This window comes from Muntiacus reevesi, chromosome 1 (genome assembly GCF_963930625.1).
Source record: "Muntiacus reevesi chromosome 1, mMunRee1.1, whole genome shotgun sequence".
NCBI classification, from domain to species: Eukaryota; Metazoa; Chordata; class Mammalia; order Artiodactyla; family Cervidae; genus Muntiacus; species Muntiacus reevesi.
The window spans coordinates 104366564-104393875 of NC_089249.1; the positions used below are offsets into that span (position 1 = coordinate 104366564).

At 38.8% G+C, this 27312-nt stretch overlaps 1 protein-coding gene across 2 annotated transcripts in view; it reads right to left on the reverse strand.

Moving 5' to 3' along the window:
* Positions 1-16645: 16645 nt before the first annotated feature.
* RTCA (RNA 3'-terminal phosphate cyclase) overlaps positions 16646-27312 on the reverse strand; it is a 28415-nt gene continuing 17748 nt past the window's right edge. For both annotated transcript variants that reach the window (XM_065907988.1, XM_065907996.1), the window contains 3 exons: positions 21975-22069; positions 19633-19737; positions 16646-17019 (listed from right to left, as the gene is read on the reverse strand). In XM_065907988.1, coding sequence (XP_065764060.1) covers positions 16918-17019; positions 19633-19737; positions 21975-22069 — 302 coding nt within the window. In that variant the 3' untranslated portion in view covers positions 16646-16917. The remainder of the gene's footprint in view (positions 17020-19632; positions 19738-21974; positions 22070-27312) is intronic.

The window sequence follows — 27312 nt, forward strand, 5'->3', positions numbered from 1 at the left end:
AGCACCTGACTCATGTATCCCACCTGGGCTGGTGGTCCGTTTCACCATAGACAATATACATGCTGTTCTTTCAAAACATCCCACCCTCACGTTCTCCCCCAGAGTTCAAAAGTCTGTTCTGTATTTCTGTGTCTCTTTTTCTGTTTTGCATATAGGGTTATCGCCACCATCTATCTAAATTCCGTATATATGTGTTAGTATACTGTAATGTTCTTTATCTTTCTGACTTACTTCACTCTGTATAATGGGCTCCAGTTTCATCCATCTCATTAGAACTGATTCAAATGAATTCTTTTTAACGGCTGAGTAATATTCCATGGTGTATATGTACCACAGCTTCCTTATCCATTCATCTGCTGATGGGCATCTGGGTTGCTTCCATGTCCTGGCTATTATAAACAGTGCTGCAATGAACATTGGGGTGCACGTGTCTCTTTCAGATCTAGATTCCTCAGTGTGTATGCCCAGAAGTGGTATTGCTGGGTCATATGGCAGTTCTATTTCCAGTTTTTTAAGAAATCTCCACACTGTTTTCCATAGTGGCTGTACTAGTTTGCATTCCCACCAACAGTGTAAGAGGGTTCCCTTTTCTCCACACCCTCTCCAGCATTTATTGCTTGTAGACTTTTGGATAGCAGCCATCCTGACTGGCGTGTAATGGTACCTCATTGTGGTTTTGATTTGCATTTCTCTGATGATGAGTGATGTTGAGCATCTTTTCATGTGTTTGTTAGCCATCTGTATGTCTTCTTTGGAGAAATGTCTGTTTAGTTCTTTGGCCCATTTTTTGATTGGGTCGTTTATTTTTCTGGAATTGAGCTTCAGGAGTTGCTTGTATATTTTTGAGATTAATCCTTTGTCTGTTTCCTCATTTGTTATTATTTTCTCCCAATCTGAGGGCTGTCTTTTCACCTTACTTATAGTTTCCTTTGTTGTGCAAAAGCTTTTAATTTTCATTAAGTCCCATTTGTTTATTTTTGCTTTTATTTCCAATATTCTGGGAGGTGGGTCATAGAAGATCTTGCTGTGATTTATGTCGGAGAGTGTTTTGCCTATGTTCTCCTCTAGGAGTTTTATAGTTTCTGGTCTTACATTTAGATCTTTAATCCATTTTGAGTTTATTTTTGTGTATGGTGTTAGGAAGTGTTCTAGTTTCATTCTTTTACAAGTGGTTAACCAGTTTTCCCAGCACCACTTGTTAAAGAGATTGTCTTTTTTCCATTGTATATCCTTGCCTCCTTTGTCAAAGATAAGCTGTCCATAGGTTCGTGGATTTATCTCTGGGCTTTCTATTCTGTTCCATTGATCTATATTTCTGTCTTTGTGCCAGTACCATACTGTCTTGATGACTGTGGCTTTGTAGTAGAGTCTGAAGTCAGGCAGGTTGATTCCTCCAGTTCCATTCTTCTTTCTCAAGATTACTTTGGCTATTCGAGGTTTTTTGTATTTCCATACAAATTGTGAAATTATTTGTTCTAATTCTGTGAAAAATACCGTTGGTAGCTTGATAGGGATTGCATTGAATCTATAGATTGCTTTGGGTAGAATAGCCATTTTGACAATATTGATTCTTCCAATCCATGAACACGGTATGTTTCTCCAACTGTTTGTGTCCTCTTTGATTTCTTTCATCAGTGTTTTATAGTTTTCTATGTATAGGTCTTTTGTTTCTTTAGGTAGATATACTCCTAAGTATTTTATTCTTTTTGTTGCAATGGTGAATGGTATTGTTTCCTTAATTTCTCTTTCTGTTTTTTCATTGTTAGTGTATAGGAATGCAAGGGATTTCTGTGTGTTAATTTTATATCCTGCAACTTTACTATATTCATTAATTAGCTCTAGTAATTTTCTGGTAGAGTCTTTAGGGTTTTCTATGTAGAGGATCATGTCATCTGCAAACAGCGAGAGTTTCACTTCTTCTTTTCCTATCTGGATTCCTTTTATGTCTTTTTCTGCTCTGATTGCTGTGGCCAAAACTTCCAACACTATGTTGAATAGTAGTGGTGAGAGTGGGCATCCTTGTCTTGTTCCTGATTTCAGAGGAAATGCTTTCAATTTTTCACCATTGAGGGTGATGCTTGCTGTGGGTTTGTCATATATAGCTTTTATTATGTTGAGGTATGTTCCTTCTATTCCTGCTTTCTGGAGAGTTTTAATCATAAATGAGTGTTGAATTTTGTCAAAGGCTTTCTCTGCATCTATTGAGATAATCATATGTTTTTTATCTTTCAATTTGTTAATGTGGTGTATTACGTTGATCGATTTGCGGATATTAAAGAATCCTTGCATTCCTGGGATAAAGCCCACTTGGTCATGGTGTATGATTTTTTTAATATGTTGTTGGATTCTGTTTGCTAGAATTTTGTTAAGGATTTTTGCATCTATGTTCATCAGTGATATTGGCCTGTAGTTTTCTTTTTTTGTGGCATCTTTGTCTGGTTTTGGAATTAGGGTGATGGTGGCCTCATAGAATGAGTTTGGAAGTTTACCTTCTTCTGCAATTTTCTGGAAGAGTTTGAGTAAGATAGGTGTTAGCTCTTCTCTAAATTTTTGGTAGAATTCAGCTGTGAAGCCATCTGGTCCTGGGCTTTTGTTTGCTGGAAGATTTCTGATTACAGTTTCGATTTCCTTGCTTGTGATGGCTCTGTTAAGATCTTCTATTTCTTCCTGGTTCAGTTTTGGAAAGTTATACTTTTCTAAGAATTTGTCCATTTCATCCAAGTTGTCCATTTTATTGGCATAGAGCTGCTGGTAGTAGTCTCTTATGATCCTTTGTATTTCAGTGTTGTCTGTTGTGATCTCACCCTTTTCATTTCTTATTTTGTTAATTTGGTTCTTCTCTCTTTGTTTCTTAATGAGTCTTGCTAATGGTTTGTCAATTTTGTTTATTTTTTCAAAAAACCAGCTTTTAGCTTTGTTGATTTTTGCTATGGTCTCTTTAGTTTCTTTTGCATTTATTTCTGCCCTAATTTTTAAGATTTCTTTCCTTCTGCTAACCCTGGGGTTCTTCATTTCTTCCTTCTCTAATTGCTTTAGGTGTAGAGTTAGGTTATTTATTTGGCTTTTTTCTTGTTTCTTGATGTGTGCCTGTAATGCTATGAACCTTCCCCTTAGCACTGCTTTTACAGTGTCCCATAGGTTTTGGGTTGTTGTGTTTTCATTTTCATTTATTTCTATACATACTTTGATTTCTTTTTTGATTTCTTCTATGATTTGTTGGTTATTCAGAAGCGTGTTATTTAGCCTCCATATGTTGGAATTTTTAACAATTTTTTTCCTGTAATTGAGATCTAATCTTACTACACTGTGGTCAGAAAAGATGACTGGAATGATTTCAATTTTTTTGAATTTTCCAAGACCAGATTTATGGCCCAGGATGTGATCTATTCTGGAGAAGGTTCCGTGTGCACTTGAGAAAAAGGTGAAGTTGATTGTTTTGGGGTGAAATGTCCTATAGATATCAATTAGGTCTAGCTGGTCCATTGTATCATTTAAGGTTTGTGTTTCCTTGTTGATTTTCTGTTTAGTTGATCTATCCATGGTTGTGAGTGGGGTATTAAAGTCTCCCACTATTATTGTGTTACTATTAATTTCCTCTTTCATACTCGTTAGTGTTTGCCGTACATATTGCGGTGCTCCTATGTACTTCCTCATTTTTAAATGGTGCCGCTGCAGTCACAAGGACCCACCTGGAAACACTTAATAGTTTCTTTGTGTTGGTAAACACATCAGTCATGGTGACTGCCCCACCCATTGCCCTCCTGAAGGGGCAACCCCGGGACCCACGCTTCAGCTCATGAAGACAGCCCTGACCAGAAGACCGTCAGCTCTGACTCCCATCCCAGCCTATGATAAATACAAGACTTGCTATTTAGCCTAATTCGGCAGCAGAAAACTAAACACAGGGGAAGTCACTTCCATAATTATCTTGCTTCTCCCAACATTTTCCCTCATTAAATTAGAATGGTCAATTCTGAGCTAAACAAAAATCTCTGCTCTTTAATTTTGCTTTCCATGTTTTGGGTAGTTAATATACAAACATGGTTCAGAATTCAAAAAAGACACCCTCCCTCCTGGGCCTAGAGCTTTTTAGTTGCCCAATGAAAGAAACAATATTGTCCGTTTATAGCTAGCCTTCCAGAAATTTTCTATTAATTCATACAAACTTAAGAGTCTCAGAAGCTTTTTCAGTTTCAGGAAACTGAGAAAAACTCATTTTTTCCCTTTAAACTACTGCATTCAATTCACATTCCTAAATTCTATTTCAAAAGACTTGTGAGCTTTGTTGTCCTTTCCCATTTTATCACTACTGCAAAAGTGGCTTTTATTTTCTCCCTGACTCTATTAATCTCCCTTCATCCACACGGCCACCAGAGTAATCTTTACTGTCACTGTTGTTGTTATTAAATATATTATGAAATATGTATACTACAGATATGTACATTATAAATATATTTTACATACAAAATGGCATAGATAATATGTGTGTGCTTTTTAGAACAACATACCACATGCCTACCACCAGCTTGAGTCATAGAATATCAACAACACTTTGAAAACCTGCTTTGTGCCTTTTGTTGCCTATTTGTCTTTCCCTCCCTCTGCCCCAGAGTAATTACTTTTCTGAATACTGAATTCTCCCATTATCTTGGGATTTATTGTACCCCAATAAAGTAAATGAATAGTGTTGCATGGTTTTGAAGTTTTCATAAGGGAATTACACTGGACATATGTCTCTGTGACATGTCAGATATCTTTGTTTTCATCTCTCAAAGTTCCACTGTCTTTTAAGATATTTTGAAAGTGAAAGTGAAAGCCGCTCAGTCGTGTTGGACTCTTTTCAACCCCATGGACTATAGAGTCCATGGAATTCTCCTGGCCAGAATACTGGAGTGGGTAGCCATACCCTTCTCCAGGGGATCTTCCCAACCCAGGGATTTAACCCAGGTCTACCACATTGCAGGCGGATTCTTTACCTTCTGAGTCACAAGGGAAGCTTAAGATGCTGTCTATGTCTCTAATTAGCATTTAATCTTTTCCCTAGCTTTTTGAACATATGGAATATAGTCATATTTTAATGTTGTTATGCATAATTTCATTTATCAATTCTGAGTGAGTTTCTACTGATGTATTTTTTCCTAGACTTAAAGTTCATATTTTCCTGCAACACTGATTGCCTGGTGATTTCTGATTGGATGGCAAACATTGTTTTTTCCCTTGTTAGGAGTTGGATATTTATATATTCTTGTAACTAGCCTGGAGATTGGTCTAGGCCATAGTTAAGTTAGTAGGAGACAGTTTGGCTCTTTTATATCTGTCTTTCAAGATTGTTCTGTGTACGTTTGCTTAGTCGCTCAGTCATGTCCGACTCTTTGCGACCCCAGGGATTGCAATCCGCCAGGCTCCTCTGTCCGTGGAATTCTCCAGGCAAGAATACTGGAGTGGACTGCTGTGCCCTCCTCCAGCGGATCTGCCCAACCCAGGGATCAAACCCAGGTCTCCCACATTGCAGGTGGATTCTTAACTGTCTGAGCTACCACGGAAGCCCTCAATATTGTTAGGTGGGCCCAATTCAGTATTTATTCTAGGGTTAATTATTCCTCACTTCTGAGCCACGGCTGTTCTGAGTTCTCTGTACAATGTCCTATGAATTATGAGGATATCTCATTTGGCAGGAGGTGCGGGGAACGAGAATGGGCAGTGGACAGGTACTTTCATAGCCCCATGTGAACACCAAGTGTCATTTTCTTGGGTGATTCTTTCAAATCTCAGGTAGTTTCCTCATGTACATGCACTCTTTAGCAGCTCTCTGCATATTGGAAGGGAAGCCTCTGCAGGTCTCTGGACTGTTCCATGATGCTCACTCTGTCTCTTCACCAGTACTCTGTCCTGAAAACTGTAGCCATCCAGATTACTTCAAGCTCTCAGTTGGTATCCTCAAATCAGAGGGCTCACCAGGCTATACCAGGGCCTTCCCTCCCTCTGCCATGGCCTGAAAACTTTCTCTTGGCAGTCATCTGGGGCAATCACAGGGCTCACTGTTTTTTATCTCTCAGAGAACACTATCCTTCATTGTCTGATGTTTAATATCTTGAAATTTATCATCTCATATATATTTTTTTCACTTTTTAAGTCATCTCAGGCAGAATGGTAAATTTACTCCATGTTGGATGCAAGTGGAAACCAGATAAATTTCTTTTTATTATATTACATAAATATCCTCAAAGTTAAAAGTTTTAAGTCCCTCATACATAAAACTCTTATACAACTAAAAAGTTTTAAAAATTTATAAATTAATTATAATCAAATCCAAAAGGGAATCAGTAACATTAAGGTGATTAATGATGTGATTTGGTTTAAACAAGACATGTTATTAATTGCTCCAGCATAAGTTTGCTTTAGTTTGGCTGTGGTGACTCACTTCTCCCATCAGTTCTCTGTATTTCAACCACTGAAAAATATTCATCTCATTCACCCTCCACTTTATTAAGTTCACTCCTGCTCTCTTTGGTTTCTATGCAGTTATATGTGCAACTGTGGATACTGAAATTTCATAACAGTATTTAGTTATAAAATGGGTACCCAGATGGTCATGAATATGCTTACCTTAATTTTTAAATAATCACTGAAGTGAGAAAACAAAAAAATTCTTTTTCTTTATTTTAAATTCTTGTGTAGAACATGCAGTTTGATAGCACTGATTCAATGCAAGACAATAAAGCTTCTGTCAAGTTGGTAGCCACACTGAAAAGACTAAAGATGTATTTGAGCCAAGAAAATTCTTCCAAGATAATCTCTACCTCATGTAAAATGATTGACAATGAGGAGAACCAGGGACTGAAGTTACAATGAGCTAAAAAAATACCCTCAAGAGAAAGGTGGGAAAACTCTATGAGAATAACCAAAATACCTGCTAGAAAAAAGCACAGAGTATAAAAGTGAATGTGACAGCAGATCAACTGTGAAGGAGGAAAATAAGAAGAGAAACTAAAGAAGAAGAATCCAAAGAGTATCACTGATAGGAAACAAACAAACAAAAGAAGAGACAGGGAAAAAGAGATTATCTAGGATGTTTATGGATAACACAGGAGTGACAGAAAGAGCTGCATCTCCAGGGCAGGAAAGGAGAAGCTACACCAGCCAAACTGACAAAGGAAAGTCAGTGCAGCTTTTAGCAAAAGCCAGAGTATAGATATAAATCACATACAGAATGCAACCAAGTTCTTTCACAGGGGGCAAGGTTGAGTTTTTCAGCCCTGCATTGAACCAGCCTCTCTGGAAAAGTAAGTGACTTGCATCCCTCATATGACAAGAATTCAGCAAGACAGCAAAAGAGAACGCGATATGGTGCTTCCTTTCTGCAGAGACTTGAGCTCAGTTTTAAAGTTTTGTTTGTGGTTCTCTATTTCTGCTTCTGGTTTCCTGAGTGCTCCCCTGGTTTGACCTATAACTTCTCCATGACCCTGGACTCTCACGAAATTTTTCCCACTGGGGAATTTTCTAAATTGCGCTTCACTCTGGCCTTTTCACTGGTTTTCTTGAGCCTGGTGGCTCAGATGGTAAAGAATTCGCCTGCCATGCAGGAAACCCAGGTTTGATCCCTGGGTCAGGAAGATCTCCTGGAGAAGGAATAGGTACCCACTCCAGTATTTTCGCCTGGAGAATTCCATGGACAGAAAAACGTGGTGGGCTACAGACCGTGGGGTCACAAAGAGTCGGACATGATTGAGAGGCTAACACTTGCCTTCTGGCCTTTTCATCGACTTTCTTGAACCTGGTTTACTGTGTTTCTCCCTGATTCAGTGATGCCACCTGCCACCCCCACCCCCCCACCCCCGCCCCCCAAAGTGAGGCAAAGTCCTCCAGGAAACAGAAAGACTCCGATTATGGAAAAGGGAGAGAGAGCCATCAGAGTAACTATACTCCCAGTGGTGAAGTCCCCACAGAGACCTAAGAGATAGGTGGGATGCCAAGATCTGTTTAGTTGTTTGGCAAGGATGCATATCTAGGTGATCTAATAACTATGTAAACGAACTGAATGTTATGAAGACTAAAGAGTGCTCCTGCCTCAGAATCCCCACTACGCAGCAGGGGTCAGTTGTCTACATGAACCTAGACGATGCATTGGAGTGGACAAGTGGGTGCCAGGAAAATGAGAGAAAACGGGGAAAGGCAGGACTCTGGGCTCCTGGTCTTTGGTTGGAAAATCTTTCCCCTTTGTATTGTCTGGTGGTGACAGAGAGTGGGGAGAAACCTGAGACACATCAGGAACGAAATGAGATGCCATGTCCTATTTTAGCTCAAAGGCTCCTGAGGAATCCAGCGTCACCCACTCTCCACACGCTCCACTTTGGAGGTGGTAACGTCAGGCTCAGCGTGACAGAACTCTCTTCACTGGATACGCTTTCATGACAGAGAGTCTACTGAGGGCATCCACCGGATTTGTCTGAAAAGGCAGCACTTAGGTAGGTCCAAAGACTGCCTGTAATTCAGGAGACCTTATAGCTTCACCATGTAGGCTCATTTCACCGGAAGAAATCACTGCCTTATTCTTATTTTATTTAAGAATACACTAATTATTTAGAAATAAAATTCTGCCCAAGAAAGCAGAAATATTTTAATGGCTTTTAGCTCTATATTGTCATTTTTTGTCCTCTGCAAGTATCTGAATGTTTCCACTTAGTTTATAATAAAAATAGGATCCTAGTAAAATATACAAAGAATTTTAAAACTGGAAAGACCATCAGACTCTAGTGCTCTTTATTTTTATAAAAGAATCCAAGTCTAGAATGATTAAATATTGCAATAGAAGTCATACCCTGTAAAAGCTCAAAAATAGTATTCCTGTGAAAAATCCAAGGCTCTAAGGACTTAGTTAATTCACCCAAAATCAAAAACTAACAAATGATGAAGCGCATACTCAAATTCAGATGTCTCCACTGGCTTTGGAGACAGCTGCGACATGGTTGTGAAAGAGCAATCCGGACACCAGTACCCGTTATGCTATGCAGCCTTTCTCATGCAGATAGAGAACTATTTGCATACCTAGATTGGTAATGTGCCACATTCTGAATCAATACTAAGCAAAGGCAAAAATCTGGGGTTGTCTACTTGTGTTTCTGGAATCTAATCTTACTGTAAACAGAGTAACAACTTGCACCTGTTTATTCCCCCAGAGTCTTAAATTTAATTCTTCCTAGCTATTCCTCAGCCCTGGAGATTCCTAGAGCAATGTTCCTTTAAGGATGTTATGTGGACCACCTCAATAAGGGTCATGCCCTTGAACTCCTTTTTAAAATATACAGATTCCAATAAAATAAAATAAAATATACAGATTCCTGTGTCCCACCCAGAATTACCCAGCCAGTATTTCTAGGATGGAGGGGTGGATTGGGAGTTGTCATCTTTATAAGTCTCCCTGCAGGCGTATGTACATTGAAATTTGAGAGTCACTGAGATAATACAGAAATGTCACTGACTGAGACTGTCACGCTCAAAGTAATTTTTAAGTAATGCTCAAAATTCTCCAAGCCAGGCTTCAGCAATACATGAACTGTGAACTTCCAGATGTTCAAGCTGGTTTTAGAAAAGGCAGAGGAACCAGAGATCAAATTGCCAACATCCGCTGGATCATCGAAAAAGCAAGAGAGTTCCAGAAAAACTTCTATTTCTGCTTTATTGACTCTGCCAAAGCCGTTGACTGTGTGGATCACAATAAACTGTGGAAAATACTGAAAGTTATGGGATTCCAGAGCACCTGACCTGCCTCTTGAGAAACCTATATGCAGGTCAGGAAGCAACAGTTAGAACTGGACATGGATCAACAAACTGGTTCCAAATAGGAAAAGGAGTACATCAAGGTTGTATATTGTCACCCTGCTTATTTAACTTATATGCAGAGTACATCATGAGAAATGCTGGGCTGGAAGAAGCACAAGCTGGAATCAAGATTGCCAGGAGAAATATCAATAACCTCAGATATGCAGATGACACCACCTTTATGGCAGAAAGTGAAGAGGAACTAAAAAGCCTCTTGATGAAAGTGAAAGAGGAGAGTGAAAAAGTTAGCTTAAAGCTCAACATTCAGAAAACTAAGATCATGGCATCTGGTCCCATCACTTCATGGGAAATAGATGGGGAAACAGTGGAAGCAGTGTCAGACTTTATTTTGGGGGGCTCCAAAATCACTGTAGATGGTGACTGCAGCCATGAAATTAAAAGAAGCTTACTCCTTGGACTACAAGGAGATCCAACCAGTCCATCCTGAAGGAGATTAGTCCTGGGTGTTCATTGGAAGGACTGATGCTGAAGCTGAAACTCCAATACTTTGGCCACCTCATGCGAAGAGTTGACTCATTGGAAAAGACCCTGATGCTGGGAGGGATTGGGGGCAGGAGGAGAAGGGGACGACAGAGGATGAGATGGCTGGATGGCATCACCGACTCAATGGGCATGAGTTTGAGTAAACTCTGGGAGTTGGTGATGGACAGGGAGGCCTGGCGTGCTGCGATTCATGGGGTTGCAAAGAGTCGGACATGACTGAGCGAAGGAACTGAACTGAACTGAGACTGTAACAGTTTGCCTGGAAATAATAGAACTGAAATCATGATTAGAATAGAGTTGCCTCTGGGAAAATCCTTCCTTAGTTACAAAGTTGAACTTTTTCAAGAGTGCAATTTAAAAACTATCTTCAACTGCCTTCAGAATCTATTTTATGGATTATTGCAGATACACAATAATCTGGAAAATACCGAAAAATGAAAAGGATCAGCAATTCCCACTAGACAGCTACTTTTAATATTTTGATATATTACCTTCTCTATTTCTTTTCTTCAAGAAAGCAGCCTTTCTGTAACATTGAGGATGACTTAAAAATGAACTCCTTAGTCAAAAACAATATTGTGTCAAACCTCCTTTAGTACAAGGATAGTCACATCGGCAGAACTGATAGGGTCAGAGTAAAGGGACAAAGTAGGTGATTAAATAGTTAATCCCACTAGGGGCCTGTAAGTAGAAAAAATATGGGAGACCCCTTTAAGTTAATGACTACTCAAGAAAGCAGGTTTGCTTAGCCACAAAATCAGGCACCCTTGCTTAGCAACAAAATCACAGAACAGAAGCACAGGACACGCCCTAAAACAATAAAACAATAGTGGCAGGAGACCTATATCCCGCCCAGTGAGCTGAGTAGTTAATGATCCCTAGAACATGCTTTCTGCACACATAAAAACAGTAATTTGTGGACCTAGCTTGACCATGTAGGAGACAAGAAAACTCCCCTGCTCAACCTGGAGGAGGAACTGATGATGGAAGCAAAATATCTGCCCAAGAGAGATAAAAGTTCTCTCCCTCCCCACCTTTTCTTTGATTATAAAACTAGCCAGGTAAGTTCTCAGGGAGTGGCATTTCTCACCCGCCTGCTTTGTAAACCTCACAAAAGTCCTGTTCTAATAAATCACTTCTTATCTATCATTTTACCTCTTGCTGAATTCTTTTCTGCACTGAGACATAGAGAACTGTGATACTGAATCTCTTCAGAGCCCCGGGAAACACCAGTTTCAGAACCATTGTGGTCAGGGATGATAAAGCTATATCCTGACTGACTCCTTTCCAGGGAGGACAAACTGCTGCCCCCTGCATGATGACCAACCTGTCATGAACCTGTCATCAACCTATCTTCTGATCTTTCTCAGAGAAAAGCACTGTGTAAAGGGCCCAGCATCAGTCTACTGCTGGCAGGTTATGCACTCAGCCAGACCAGCCTTGATGGGGTTAAGCCCACCCATAACCTTTGCTCCCACCACTGTGGCTGGTGAGCACTAAGGTAACTGCAGAAAGAGGCTGACATTCAGAGTGGGTTATTTTGTCCACCTTTTTATTTAAAGTCTCTGCTACATGGATGCCATTTGCTGAGTAATGTGGGACATAAACTTTTTTCACACTCTGCATTCATTCTGAAAGTTTCATCTATGTAACTCTTTCCCCATCCTCTTTGTCAGCAATCTGCCAAAACTTTTTTCTGGGTCCCCACCGTGTAAACAAACTGCCAGTCACTGTCTGTGAATTAGTGTATCTGCACTTTTGACCCTCTCTCAACCCAGACACAAACATATTGCTCAAAGTTCTACCCACAGAGAGGATTTTCCATCACAACTGTCTTGCAGGGCCACCTCTGAATGGGGTTATAATGCTGCAGCCATCTGCCGCCAGTTGATGGCAACACATTGTGAAAACCATCTATAAACTAGGCCTTAGCTTTTTTTTCTTCTTCAGTCAAATGGCTTCTCCTGATGCCTAGCACCGGCTCTAGAGCGCGAGCGCTTCAGTAGCTGCGGCTCCGCGGTTGTGCAGCGCACAGATTCAGTAGTTGTGCAGCATGGGCTTAGTTGGGCTTCCCACGTGGCACCAGTGGTAAAGAACCCATCTGCCAACGCAGGAGACACAGGTTTGATCCCTGGCTTGGGAAGATCCCCTGCAGGGAGGCATGGCAACCCACTCCAGTGTTCTTGCCTGGAGAATCCCATGGACAGAGGAGCCTGGCGGGTTACAGCCCATAGAGTCACAAAGAGTTGGACATGACTGAAGCAACTTAGCTCGCAGACATAGCCTTAGTTGCTCCATGGCATGTGGCATCCTCCCCAAAGAGGGATCAAACCCAATGTCTCCTGCATTGGCAGGCAGATTCTCTGTCACTGAGCCACTAGGGAAGCCCTTTAGGTTTCTTTGAAGGAGGATGGAAAGAGCTTTGTAAAAGGACAGCGGCATCTTGTTAAGCAAAACCAAAGGATATCATTGTTGTAAGAGAGAAACACATAGATACTAAATGGCCAAAAAAATAGATTCTGCTGGCTATTTGCTGTCTCTCAGCTCCAGGCACTCCATTCGAGACTCTGCTCATGATGTTTGGATGTATGTACTAAAATTTCCCGATGTCTTGCCAACCAGTTTCTGGTTAGATTCCACAAAACGGAAGCCTAAGGTGGAGGTTGGAAAGAGGAAGGACTCCTCCTGCTTTCAGTTCCTCTCAGGCTTGCTCCAGCAGCAGCAGCAGCTGCTGCCACTGTCAGCTGTGACTCGAGCTTTTTTCAGCTGACCCTGCCACATATCCTGCTGCGCTCCCTTGGGCAGTGAGAACATTAGATCCACTGTGCTTCCTCAGCTGCTGTATCATGCCGCCTGAACCACCTAAGCGCCTGTCAGGTTACCTCCCTCTCCTTTGAAAGTCTGAGTACCAACCATAATGCTTCTGAGGTCTGAAAAACCAGCTGCATGTACTCCTTCTTGAGAAAGTATCACCAGCCCCAGAGGGCCTCTCCTTCAAAGCTGCGCTGCTAAGTTGCTCCAGTTGTGTCCAACTCTGTGCGACCCTGTGGACTAGAGCCCACCAGGCTCCTCCATTCACGGGATTCTCCAGGCAAGAGTACTGGAGTGGCTGGCAAATCACTGTTAGTATTAGGGGGTCTCCAAAGAAACAGAGCCAATACAAGAAAGATAAGCAGAAAGACATACACACACAGAGACTTACCAGATACTGGCTCCTGTGGTCATGGGGCCTGAGAGGCCCCACATCTGCAAACTGGGGACCCAGGAGGGCCAGAGTGTTGCTCAAAGGCCTGAGAGCCAGACAGCCAGTGCTGCAGGTTCCCGTCTGTGTCTGAAGGCCTAAGAATCACGAGCACAAAGGGCAGGGACACAGTCATGTCCCAGCCCCAGCAATCAGGCAAAGGGCAAACTCAGCCTTCCCCTACCTTCCTGTTCCCTTCAGGCCCCCAGCGGATCATATGAAGCACAGCTATGTTAGGGAGGACGATCTGCTTTGCTCAGTTCATCAATTCAAACGTTCATCTCTTCCAGAAACCCTTTCACAGACATGCCAAAAATACTGTTTAAACAGATGTGGGAGTCAAGAGTTTTCAACCTAAGTTTCAACAGGTCTTGCAAAGAACTTAATCAATGTTATAAATATTGTCGTTTTAAAATAAAACTATTCCATCACTCCAAATTTACCCACTAGACTCTAAAAATCAGAGCTGTTTAATATCTGCCGTCTCCATTTAAAAAATACATTCCACCTCACCCACAATTTTACACTTAAAAGTTCACAGTCACATTTCTCTATAATAAAAATGTATGTTAATTTGTACCACTTTAAAGTTTTCAGTGCATACAATTCAAATTTTTAAAAATTTCTTCTGGCTTGATTAATTACAATTAGCATTATTATACAATGGAGTATAAAAATATATGTTTTGACATACTACTAAATATAAAAGTAAAATTTATGGAAGTATCTATTAATGAGATTGATGTTCCTTTAAAAAAAATAAGATCATATATCTGTGGACAATGTTAATTATTGGGATGAGATGGAGCTCAATGGAAATCAATAACAAAAATATTATCAAGTGTGGGGCTTAAAAATATATTAATAATCATGTGTATTATTTATAAATTATTAATAATATAGATTATAGAAGCTACAACACACTTCAGATAGTAGGGATGAATAGAGAGCAGAGATGTAACATAATTCTTACTAACCAGTAACCTCCCAAAGTTTAAAAAAAATAAAATTTAAATTTTCTAGTAGCCTTTTGGCAAAGATATTGAAAATATTTCTCCTGATAATCCGAAAAGTACATTTTATTTAAAGGTGTCATGTTTATCTTTGGAAAGTAAACATTGGAGCTTTCATCTCCTTACTTGGAATCACACAAATATATAAAACAAGGTATTGGTTTATCTCTTAGTTTGAGTAGACTTCTCAGAGACTGTTTCAAATTGTCCCTTTATTTAGTGCCTTTGAAATTTTCTTTTATTCCAGGGGAATGCACTATAGTAAAATTAAGTTGGGTAAAAAAATTACCTTATTTTTTGCAAAGAGGAAAAATGGAGACTGTGAGAGAAGCTAAAAAGGAGAAATTGCCAAGTACTACTTTGACCACAGGGAACTCTATTTTAGAAAGAAATACATAATTAGAGAAATTTGGAAACATATGCTTTAAAAACTAATGACATCTGTAAACTTGAAATTCATGGGAAGGCTTTGTGAAACTCATGTGGTAACGATACCCCTGTTTGAAAGCCATTAGTCAAAGAATATTTTTAAAGGCCATTGCACATATAGGGTACAATCAACATTAGTCCTTGTAATTAGGTGGTTGTTTAAAAAAATGAGCATACTGAAATACAGTTTCAGATATAGGGGTAGAAGCAGAAACATATTTTTCTGGGGGGAAATAAATATCTGCTTCTTCTAATAAAAATTTCTTTGCAGTAGTCCCAGCTTTATTGTACCCAAGTTTTGACTTAACAGTCAAAGCTAAGATTAATCATAAATTCATTGTACAAAGTTGACCTTAAATCTCTCGCTCCAAAATTCCCAGTCTTTGCATTCCAACCTACCTCTGTAACACTGCTGCCCAGCTCATCAGAAGTATCATCATTAGTCTTAAGACCCCAAATTTATCTCAATCCCTCCAACAACTGTACTATCACCATAGTTTTACTCTAAAATAGGAAAACAGGGCTTCCCCGGTGGCTCAGTGGTAAAGAAACAGCCTACCAAAGCAGGAGACACAGATTCGATTCCTGATCCGGGAATATCCCCTGCACCACAACTACTGCGCCTGCGCTCTAGAGCCCAGGAGTCGCACCTAGCGAGCCCACGTGCTGCAACTATGGAAGCCGCGCACCCTGGAGTCTGCGCTCGGCAACAAGAGAAGCCACTGCACTGAGAAGCATGAACACTGCAACTACAGGGCAGCCACCACCTGCTGCAACTAGAGAAAAGCCCACATGGCAACGAAGACCCAGCACATCCAAAAGCAAACAATTTAAAAAGATAAAATGAGACATTTATGTCTTGTTATAAAAATGAACTTATAAAATTTACTTCCTTAAGTACAAACAGCAAGCAATACTACCATCGGCATCTTTAAAACAAATTGAACCCAACTGTCTAAAGCCACAGAAATCACTGACAAGAATTACAATTGCGTACATGGAGTAAATTTTTAAATTATGTTTTTTTATACAGACTAATTCTCCACTTTCTGACTATTTTATAATATAAACCTCTGGATCTATATATTGGACTTTTAATCATTAGTGGATAAATTTCAAGACAGAACTAAGTCTGAATGAATTCATCACTATATTACAGTAGAGCATATTTAACTATTACATAAAACTAGTTTCATTTGAGTCACAACCTCAATTGCCTACAGGGACCAGGAAGTAATCTAAATGTGGAACAGGTTAGGTTTAAGATAACAGAGAGTAATGAAAAGCATTCTGTTCTAAAGGCACTCAATTATTTTTAATACTATATGCCAAACAAAAAAACATACCTGGAATTGATATGACCAAATTTACAAGGGGTAGAATTTTGCAATTCTCATTGTTTAGCTTTCACAACATATTCAACAGATTCAAAGCCAATATTTACCTAACACCCACTGGAAAGAAGTTACATATAATGAGACAATGCTTATGAAATGTTACTGTTGACACAGCAAGTACATGTGTATAAAGTTGTCTCATTAAATTTTATGAGACCCCAGCAGTGATTAGAATTATATACAAATTGCAGATCAAACCTACACCCCTAACTTATTACATTATATCAAAAAGAAAAACACACTTTAGGTGAAAAGAATATTTTATTGCAATACTTTAATACCGAAATTGACTATTTTACATATCCACCAGCTCTTATTCACTGTCCCTATCTATCTCAGAAGATAGTCAAAGTGAGATTAATTGGATGAAGCAATCTCAGCAAATCTAGAATATTCTGTACTTCAATTAAAGTTAGGTCCTTTAATAAATTAAATCTTATTCTATTGTTCTATAATATTTATGAAATGATTAGTGCAATAATATCACTGAAGTATCATTTAAAAGGCAAACACCCTATAGATTTGGATTTGTCATCCCGATTCCTCGGCATTCAATAATATAAGTGTCTTTAGAGGCATCTTCTTCATCTTCTGATTTCTTCACAGTAAATTTAGCCTGAAACCAGAAGAGCATTTAGTATATAAGTAATATGAAGAGGGACACAGGGGACAGCCCATAACTCCTGCTTAAATAGGTAGGCAGTTAATACCAAACTCATTTTATTGAAGAAGCTAGAGATAGAAAGATCAAATGACTCATGAGCAATTCAATAGCCTACATATAAAATACTTTATTCCAGAAGCATTGTCCTTATTCAGAGGTACACGGATCTGTGGAGTTTTGCCAGAATATATGTAACCTGGATCCCATTTCTTACCCACTGAATCAGAACTCCTCAGAAGTGCAGCTTTAAGTAAATATCAATTTTTAAATCTCAATACTTACTTTCTAAATTTTTTCTAAAACATGGCACTGTAGCATTTAAACTTCTTTTATCTTGTCAAATATCAAATTACCCTTTAATTTCTCTCAAATTTTCTTGCCAATTTAATTCCCTAAATACAGTATTTAAAATATCTAGTTCAGAGGAGACAAGTGGAGAGAGGTGACAGCATCTTCCCTCATCATTATTGGGTCTGACACTACTTTTTACTTGTTAACTGATTCAAGTTTAGCTTCGAAACATCTGATCTCTATCACTATATTGTGGAAACATGATTTTTTTTAAAAGCAAATATATTCATTCTATGAAAATTGAATTAAAATAAAAATAACGGAGGAGGCTGGCTGAATCTGTGACAGAGGGATCTGAAGTATGCCTAAAACCTTAGGATTCTCTGAAATACAATCTGAAAACCACTTCTCCAAGGTCCTGTTGAACTGCAATATTTAAAAATTATTCCAGTTTTAGGATTAGATGGCCATGCGTGGACTCTGAAATCTCTTGTCATATGAATAAACAATGAATCTGAATTATGAGCTAGAGAGACTAGTTATATGTATATACATTTTTCTCAAATTACAAGCACTAGAGAAATATGAAAAAAGGTAACAATTATGGAAATAATTTCTAGCCTACATATAAAGTGACAAAGTTCGGAGTAGGAAGGAGCTGTAAGGCACACAGTCTCTGGCCTTCCTGATGAAGGCAGGTGTGCACTGAGACAGAATGATGCAGCAGCTTGCCCCCGGCCCCCGAGGTAAAACACAATGCTGACTGAGAAACCAGAGCACAGAAACCCAGCTCATGGCACCTTCCACTGTGCAGTCAGTTCAAATAACATATGCGTGTCTACTATGTGCAAAGTACTGTAGAAAAAATGAATGTACCCTTGCCTCTGCTATCAAGAAGATCACAGTCTACATGGGGAGACAGACTAATAGTAGTTACAAAATAAAGCATAAGTAGGATAATAAAAAATACAGTTAACACTCTTTTGAATCAAATATACTTTGCTTTTGCCTCCTATTGAGCCTTTTCCCACAATTTGATCAAAATCTACCTATCCTGTCTAATAACAAAAAAGGTACACATTAAGAATCATACAAATACAATGTGAGGAGTAGGGTAACAGTGGGTTTGTGCTTGGTACACCTCTGTTATGTTTCATTTCTTATTACTACTGTACATTATTTTTGTAACCTTTTAAAATGCTTAAGGTCAACACATTCCTTCATAAAATTCTGAGTTATAAATTTTATATTACTTTATAAAATTATATTATAAAGACTGTAGCAAAATAGAAATATGCCACATATCACTGAAAAAGGAATGAAATGATGCTGTATGCATTAGCTGTTTAAAAAAAAGAATAGAGAAGAGAAATAATTTTAAGAGGAGGAAAATACCTAAATGTCAAGAGTGGTCTTACTGGCAAAGGGGAGTTAGGAACAGGATTTTTCCTCTATTTTCTAAACTTTCTATAAAGAAGTCAGTTTCAGATGAAATACACATGTCATTTAAGAATCCTGTTAAACAAAGTATGAATATGAGATTATTCATGTTAAATTCTTTTTCACTCACTAAAAATTATACATCTAGGGAATTCCCTGGCAGTCCAGTGGTTAGGATTTAGCACTTTCACTGCTAAAGCCCAGGCTAGATGCCTGGTCAGGGAACTAAGATTCTGCAAACCACACTGTATGGTCAAACTTGAAAATATATTAACATATATATACATCTACTCTTCCAAAGTTGAAAGGACTGGTAAAATGTTAGAATTTCAGCAAATATTCTATTCTATGAAAATAAAATCACAAGGAAATAAAATATATGAAATTTTTATATAATAATTTAAGTTTAGCCAACTACAAATCCCTTGTGATTTGATCTTATAGTTCCCATTAAAATGCCTTCACTTACTGTAAGGCAGTACCTACCACATAGGAGCTTTGAAGGATGCTCTCCCAGGTTTGCTCAAAGCTCAGTCCTGCCCCTAAGAAACTATCTGGTGCTCAGCAATTAATTTAATCCCTCTGCCTCGCGTGACTCATAAGTAAAATGAGACTAATAATAAATAGCCACCCGCAACGGTCATGCAGAGTAAGATGAGTCAGCTTCACTGCTGAGTGAGTTCAGTATCTGCCACAGGAAGCAGTCACTGATGACGGCAATTACAGTTACCACTGAAGTTTTCTGTTTATTAAAATTCGACTCCAAATTGGCCATAATAAAGATCAACCACAATCACAATAAATCATAATAAAGATTTCTGATGGAATACTCACCTTTGCTAGTTGCTCAGCAAAATGTATAGCTGTTTGGGTGTGGAGTGTAACCGGTCCTGTTTTTATTCTGGAAATTCCACTGGCTAACGCCATAAAAATGATCAGCTATTAAAAAAAAACACACACAAAGAAGGAAACTCTCACACATTTACTTATACTTGGAGTTAAAAGTCTACTGCTCTTTGTACAAAAATAATACTAGATGTCAAAATAGCCAAAAAATAGTTTATTTTTTAATTGGAGGATAACTGCTTTACAATAGCGTTGGTTTCTGCCATGCATCAACATGAATCAGCCATAGGTATATACACATCCTCTCTCTTGAACCTCGCTCCCACATCCCACCTCCCACCCCTCTAGGTTGTCACACAGCAAACGCCCGCTGGCGGTTCATTTTACATATGGTAAAGTATGTTTCAATGCTACTCTCCCAATTCGTCCCACCGTCTCCTTCCCAACTGTGTCTGTAAATCCATTCTCTGTGTCTGTGTCTCCACTGCTGCACTGCAAAAAGGTTCATCAGTACCAGCCTTCTAGATTTCATATATATGCATTAATATATAATATTTGTTTTTCTCTTTCTAACTTACTTCACTCTCTAACGGGCTCCAGCATCCTCCTCATGAGAACCAACTCAAATGCATTCCTTTTCCTGGCTGAGTAATATTCCTGTGTGTGTGTGTGTGTGTGTGTGTGTGTGTGTTTCTTTACCCATTCATCTGTCTATGAACATCTAAGCTGCTTCCTTGTCCTAAGTATTAGAACCAACTCAAATGCATTCCTTTTCCTGGCTGAGTAATATTCCTCTGTGTGTGTGTGTGTGTGTGTGTGTGTGTGTGTGTGTGTGAGTGTGAGTGTGTGTTTACACACACACCACACTTTCTTTACCCATTCATCTGTCTATGAACATCTAAGCTGCTTCCTTGTCCTAGGTATTGTAAATAGTGCTGCCATGAACACTGGGGCATATGTGTCTTTTTCAAATATGGTTTTCTCAGAGTATATGCCCAATAGTGGGATTGCTGGGTCATACACAGCTCTAAGTGATAAAGAACCTGCCTGATAATGCAGGAGACATAAGAGACATAGGTTCGATTCCTGCTTCAAGGAGATCCCCTGGAGAAGGGCACAGCAACCCATTCCAGTATCTTTGCCTGGAGAATCCCATAGACAGAGGAGCTGGAGGGGGCAAGTCCATAGGGTCACACACGAGTGAAGTGACTTAGTGACTCAGCTGGACATGAGCGAAGTGACTTAGTACACATGCACATTGCCACTTCACCCTCTAACTCTTTATTCCTAGTTTAAAAAAGAATTTCCATTTCTTTAGGTTTACAAAAATCCTAAGATGATAGAAAACCTATGTCACCAAAAGTCTGTGGAATAGCACAAAAACGCTTACTAAGTTTATAAACTTAATGTTTAAGAATACAGAGTTGAAAACTAAAGATTTTATCAGACCACCTGTCCCTGTAAGTTAGTATATGTAAACTGACAAGTTTCCTTAAAAGTTCTAAAATTAAAACACTTTAATAGGTAAACAAATACACTAATACAGAATTATTGGACTGTAGAATAGTAAGAAGGAAGAGACTAGAAATAGGAAAACTGTCTTAAGAAAACTGGTCAAAAAACCTTGAAGAATACTTCTCTAAGCAGAGACATCTGATTGTGACTAAGGGGAAAAATTGGTAGAAAGGAAAACCTATCAAGACAGTGGCCCATAAAAAGACTGCATTTGGAAATATTTATTAGTATTTCTCAATGTGAGTAGATGTGTTAAGTTTGAGAGGTGTATGACATATCCAAGTGGAGATGCTGACAGGCGTTAAAGAGATATAATGCATATGGAGTTAAGGAGAAAGGTCTGGGCTAATGAAATAAATTTAGAAGCTATCAGCATACGGATGGTACTTGAGCCACGAGACTGGGAAAAATCACTGAGAGACTAAATACAGATAAACAAAAGAGGTGTGAGCGTAAGCACAAGGGCTCTTCGAAATTCAGAAGTTGAGAAGAGGTAAACAACAATAATAATAAACTAGTAAAGGGACTAGAATGTATGGCTAGAGACAGAGAAAGGTAACAGTGTTTCAGAAATCAAGTGAAGAAAATATTTCAAGAATGAAGGAGTGCTCGGTATTTCCAATGCTATAGCCAGGTTGAGTAAGATGAAAACTGAAATTTGTGGTATATAAATTCCAGAATAATACTTTAAAAATGGACTGAATTAGAACATGCCAATCAGCGTCTGAAAGTCAATGACTAAATTTATATTCAATCTAACTGTCCAATATTCAAATCTAACAGGCTTGGAGGTTTTTCTCCTAAAGTGTCATTACCTGGTCTTGCAGATACTCATCTACAGCACCACCATGTCTAAGATTTGCCAACAGCATTTCAGCAGCTTCAATTCCAACCTTATCTGCATTAACACCTACAACAGACACAATGTAAAAAAAAAAAAATTACTAAGAGGCAAAAAGTTTAACATATCCCAGTCAGCAGTGGCATAACATCTTTTAGGCCTCTGAACTCACACATTTCAACTTTTAGGATAAGATCTTCATGTACTGAATCTTCTAAGAGCTAAGCATATGCAAACACATTATTAAATGGACCAGTGAGGGGGTGGGGGAACAGGCTTTGGTCCTGTTTAAGAAGTATTAATTATAAAATCAATTTATATGAGACCCTATAATACTCTATAATACTATGTCTTGATTTCAAAATTTTTAATTCAGAATTCATATATGTTAAAATTAGTCTGCAGACAATTCTATTAGAATTAAAGGATTTTTTAAAAGTTCAGATAATTTTCACCTAAGGAAGATCAGATAAAGATTCTCAGGTTATATATACAAAGTTTTATTCTTTTAAGATTTGAACAAGTATTACCTTATTTGTTTCTTGGCAGCACTGCACAGCTTGTAGGACCCTAGTTCCTTGACCAGGGATGGAACCCAGGCCCTGGAAGTTCTAACCACTCGACTGCCAGGGAATTCCCTGGTATTATCTTATTTTAAAAATAAGAATATTTATTCTATTGTTCTACTTCCTGCTTCTCTACATATACCACAAATATTTGGTACAATGCTTAAATACAAAATAAATCCATCAAATGTAGTGGAGTGTCAGATGATTCTTTTTATTTAGTTTAAACTAAAAGAACCCTATGGACTTCCCTGGTGGCTCGGTGGTAAAGAATCCACCTGCCAGTGCAGGAGATGTGGGTTCGAACCCTGGACTGGGAAGATCCCCTGGAGAAGGAAAGGCAACCACTCCAGTATTCTTTCCCGGGAAATCTCATGAACAGGGGAGCTTGGTGGGCTACAGTCCATGGGGTCACAAAAGAGTCTGACAACTTACTGACTAAGCAACAAGAACAAAATTAACCCTTGGCTGCAAATGAAAATGGCTTTTGAAAAATGAGAATCTGGTTCATTTTCATATTTGGAAATTCACCTAACTATATACATGTCTTGATAAAATGTCCCAGAAAATGGAAATCAAATTTTAACCATTTTTTCCCTTACAGAAGTCACTATAATAATGTAATACATTAAACTATCTTTATAACATTAATCAATCATTTACATGACTGAATGAAATGGTTTGGAACATGTATGAATCTTGACTTTTTGGTAAACTACTCTGCCTCTTCCATTTCTTCTTCTAGATGGAAATAGAGATGATAACACCTTAGTCGTGAAGTTGTTAAAATCAGAGATAATATTTATAAAGCTTCTAATTTCAATACTAGTTCATAATAATAAGAATAGCTACTATTGATAACACACATGATACTATATATGTACCATACTAAGTGACAGAAACTGGTTCCTTAGCTAAGGAGGTACTAAAAAAATAGAGGGTAAGTGCTAAGCTTAACTATATATCCAACGAGAGTTCAGAAAAGGAAATTATAAGTTCCAGAATAATTTGAGAATGTTTTGTGAAGCATTAAAGGACTTCAAGAACTTGAGTCTTGAAGAACAGCTAAAATTTCCATGGAGTATGAAAAAAAGGAAGCAATTCCTGACTTTGTAGTATTAGAGAACAGTAGGTGCACTAAGGTTTCTCAAGGTTTCTCTGCCAAGTGGCAAGCTATTTCTCAGAGCCATTCACATTCCTTCCTACCCAGCTGCCTTGACAGTGAATAATGGTATGAATGGACCTACATTACCAGCTATTAGTAGCAGTCTACGGTAACTGAACAAAATGAAGTAAATATGAGAATTGTTTTTGTTAATTCTGTGTTCTAAATAAAAGAGCAAAATCCTAATTTCTTTGGAAAACCTAAGGTTTTTCTGACAAATACTCTTCTGGCATTTTAGAGGTTTCTTAAAATGGCCTAAATTTTGATGGTTTATAACAGATTAAAAAAATATGCAATGATTTGAGGTTTCTTCTAGCTTATTAAAAGGACAAAACTGAACAGAGAAAGCCAAAGGACTGATTACAGCATCAGAGACATGCTCTGAATTACTACATATACTGACGGAGGAAAACAAAGTGCTTACTATAAGCTAGTAGTGTCCATACATAAGAAACAAGATTAATTAAGCCAGAGATATAATTCATCTTAGCAGATTAATTTGTCCCATAGTAAAGTACAGAACTAACCGAAAGATGAGTGGTCCACAAATCACACAGATATACAACAATGTGAGAACATATATTTTGTCCATATTGCAATCATATAAATGTGGAAATAATTCTTGTATGTAGATAATGGTCTGATCTCATTTTTGAGTTAAGGAAAGCAGTCACCATGTAATGTAATTGCAGACATAGGAACAACTTAGGTTTTATTGCTCTCAATTTAGTGCTCTGTTATAATACACTGCCTCTATCTAAAACTGCTAAGATTTAAAAAAAAACAAAACCAAAAACCCTCAAATCTCACCTTTGCAATAGGATTAAAGAATGTTATAGCTGGAAGGATTTCAGAGATTCTTCAGACTAATTCTCTCACTTAATAGATAAAGAAACTAAAATCAAAATAGTTTCACTAACTGAGACAAGGACAAAAATATGATTCGTTACAACTATTGCTTGTAATACATATGGTGGTCTGGACAACCAGCCAGTGTTGCTTCTGATTATAATGCTTAAACATTAGGATTCAGAGTCTAGTAATTTTCTAGTTAATTTAAATCAAAAATAAAAAGAGATCTGGATATTGGGAGCCATGACATTCTCTTGAGACCCTTAATACAGACTACCTACCAGCTGCCTCTGGAGAAGGAAATGGCAACCCACTCCAGTATTCTCACCTACAGAATCCCACGGGCAGAGGAGCCTGGCGGTCTACAGTCCATGGGATCCCAAGAGTCATACATGACTTAGCGACTAAACCACCCCCACCAGGAGGCTCTGTGGTAAAGAAGCCTTCTGCAGTACAGGAGATGCAGGTTCGACCCCTGGGCTGGGAATATCCTCTGGAGGGGGCAGGGAAACCCACTCCAGTATTCTTGCCTAGAGAATCCCACAGATATAGGAGCCTAGTGGGTTACAGTCCCCAGGGTCACAAAGAGTCGACATGACTGAAGCTACTTAGCAGACATACTAAGAGCGAAGACCCCAAGGTACCTCTGCATTTGCTAGTTGCATCCCCCGTGACTTGAGTGCCTGACTGGAAACAAGGGCAGGCAGGAGGAGTCAGGCAACTTCAGCAAATAAGCAACTCTATCTTCTCACCCCTCCCCCCACTGTAAGTCTAAAAACAAGAACTGTGCGTTCTACATGAGTGCTGTCCAAAAACAACATGACATATGACAAAAACAACATTTTCATATGACAAAGTTTAAAAATGCTGAAATATTAGGAAAAAAAATTTTTCTGGGCTGGTAGTAGAATTAATTCCAAGTGTTGCTGATAACAGAGCAACGGCCCCTTTATGATATCAATGCAACATATCTAAAACTATCATCTACACTGGCAAACTAACTCTACCTCCCATATTCACAAAGTTGTAAATGTTTCCAGATATGCAAGCTAGGAATCAAGGTCATTACAGTGCCTCCCTCACCTTCCATATCCAGCTGATCACCAGTCTATTCACTCTCCTAAATACCCTTATATCACTACTCATCTCTCCAGCCTCAGTCATTGCATTCCTTGGCGTAGGCCCATCATTTCTGATCTGAACTGATGTAACAGACTTGTCTTCCTGCCTCCACTATGTTTTTCCTCTAACCTGCTACATAGCTACTTACTTTCCAAAGACCTGGTTTTATATCCCTTCTTAAAATATTCGTTTTCAGGACGAAACCCAAACTCCTTTATGAGGCATATAAAGCTCTTCAAAATCTTGACTTCTTTAATCTCATCTCTGTTTCTCCTTGACCCAGATCCTCTACTCATCACTTATGTCTGCAGTTGCCCAAACAACATCACCACTTTCCTTTGTCCTCTTCTTTAGCTCTCCCCGGCCTTTTTTTTTTTTTTGGCCACTCCACATAGCATGAGCGATCTTAGTTCCCAACCAGGGATTGGACTCATAATGGAACTCACGCCCCCAGCAGTGGAAGCACTGAGTCTTACCCACTGGACCACCAGGGAAGTCCCAGCTCTCACATTTCTATCCAGCTAACTTCTACTTCTCTACAGAACCCACTGGAGGACCACTGAACAGCACAAGATAGATTTGGGATCAGTCAGTCCCCAGAGAGTTAGCTGTTCTTCTCCTGTGTTCCTGGGTGCCCTGGAGACAGAGCAATCACAGCACTGGTCTGTCTCCTGCCAGACTACACCAGGCAGCAGAAACGGTGGTTCTCACTTCTGAATCCTTCATGTACAGTACCTAGCAGGTCTTGGTACTCAAGGATAATACAACTGAACTCACATTTCACTCAGTGCCTGCCAAGCACGGTATAACTTCTGACATATGGGCTCCTAGTCTCTGTTTTATATTTTGCATTATCTTTGCCCTCTTAAGACTGTTAAAGATACTGCATATAATACCTCACCATTCATGTTGATTCCTCACTGCACCTAACAAGTAATGAATATACACTATATAGTCTTGATCACTATTTCTCAAATTTTATTATTCATTGGAGAGCTTATTCAAACAGATTTTTGGGGCCCAAAGATTCTGGTTTCATACAGATGAGGTGGGTCCCCAGACCTAGTTATTTCCAGCAAACTCCCAGATGAAGCCGATATGCTACCTGTCCGCCAACCACAACTGAACAGCACAGTTTTAAACAATTCGTTTATGTCTGATCAGCAAATATGTTGATTTTACCTATTCTATTACACTGGTTAAATGTGACACCCAACTACTGTCTAGATCTACCAACTAAGCAGACTAAAATTACCTGAATTTGTGCATTCAGCAGTACTAATGTAGTTAAATGGCATGAGTGTAAGCATCTTTTAAAGATGCTATCAAGTAGGAAGAAAGCAATCAACTACCACACAAATAATGAAGAGTTCAACGATTAACAGAAGGAAATGGCAACCCACTCCAGTATTCCTGCCTGGGAAATCTGATGGACAGAGGAGCCTGGTGGGCTACAGTCCATGAGTTCGCAAAGAGTTGGACATAACTGAGCGACAGAACACACACACACACAAAATAGCAAAAGTAACTTTAAATACTAACAGATGCATACATGCATCTCCTCTCCCAAATATGCCAAATACTATAGAAATTTCCCTTTCACAAAA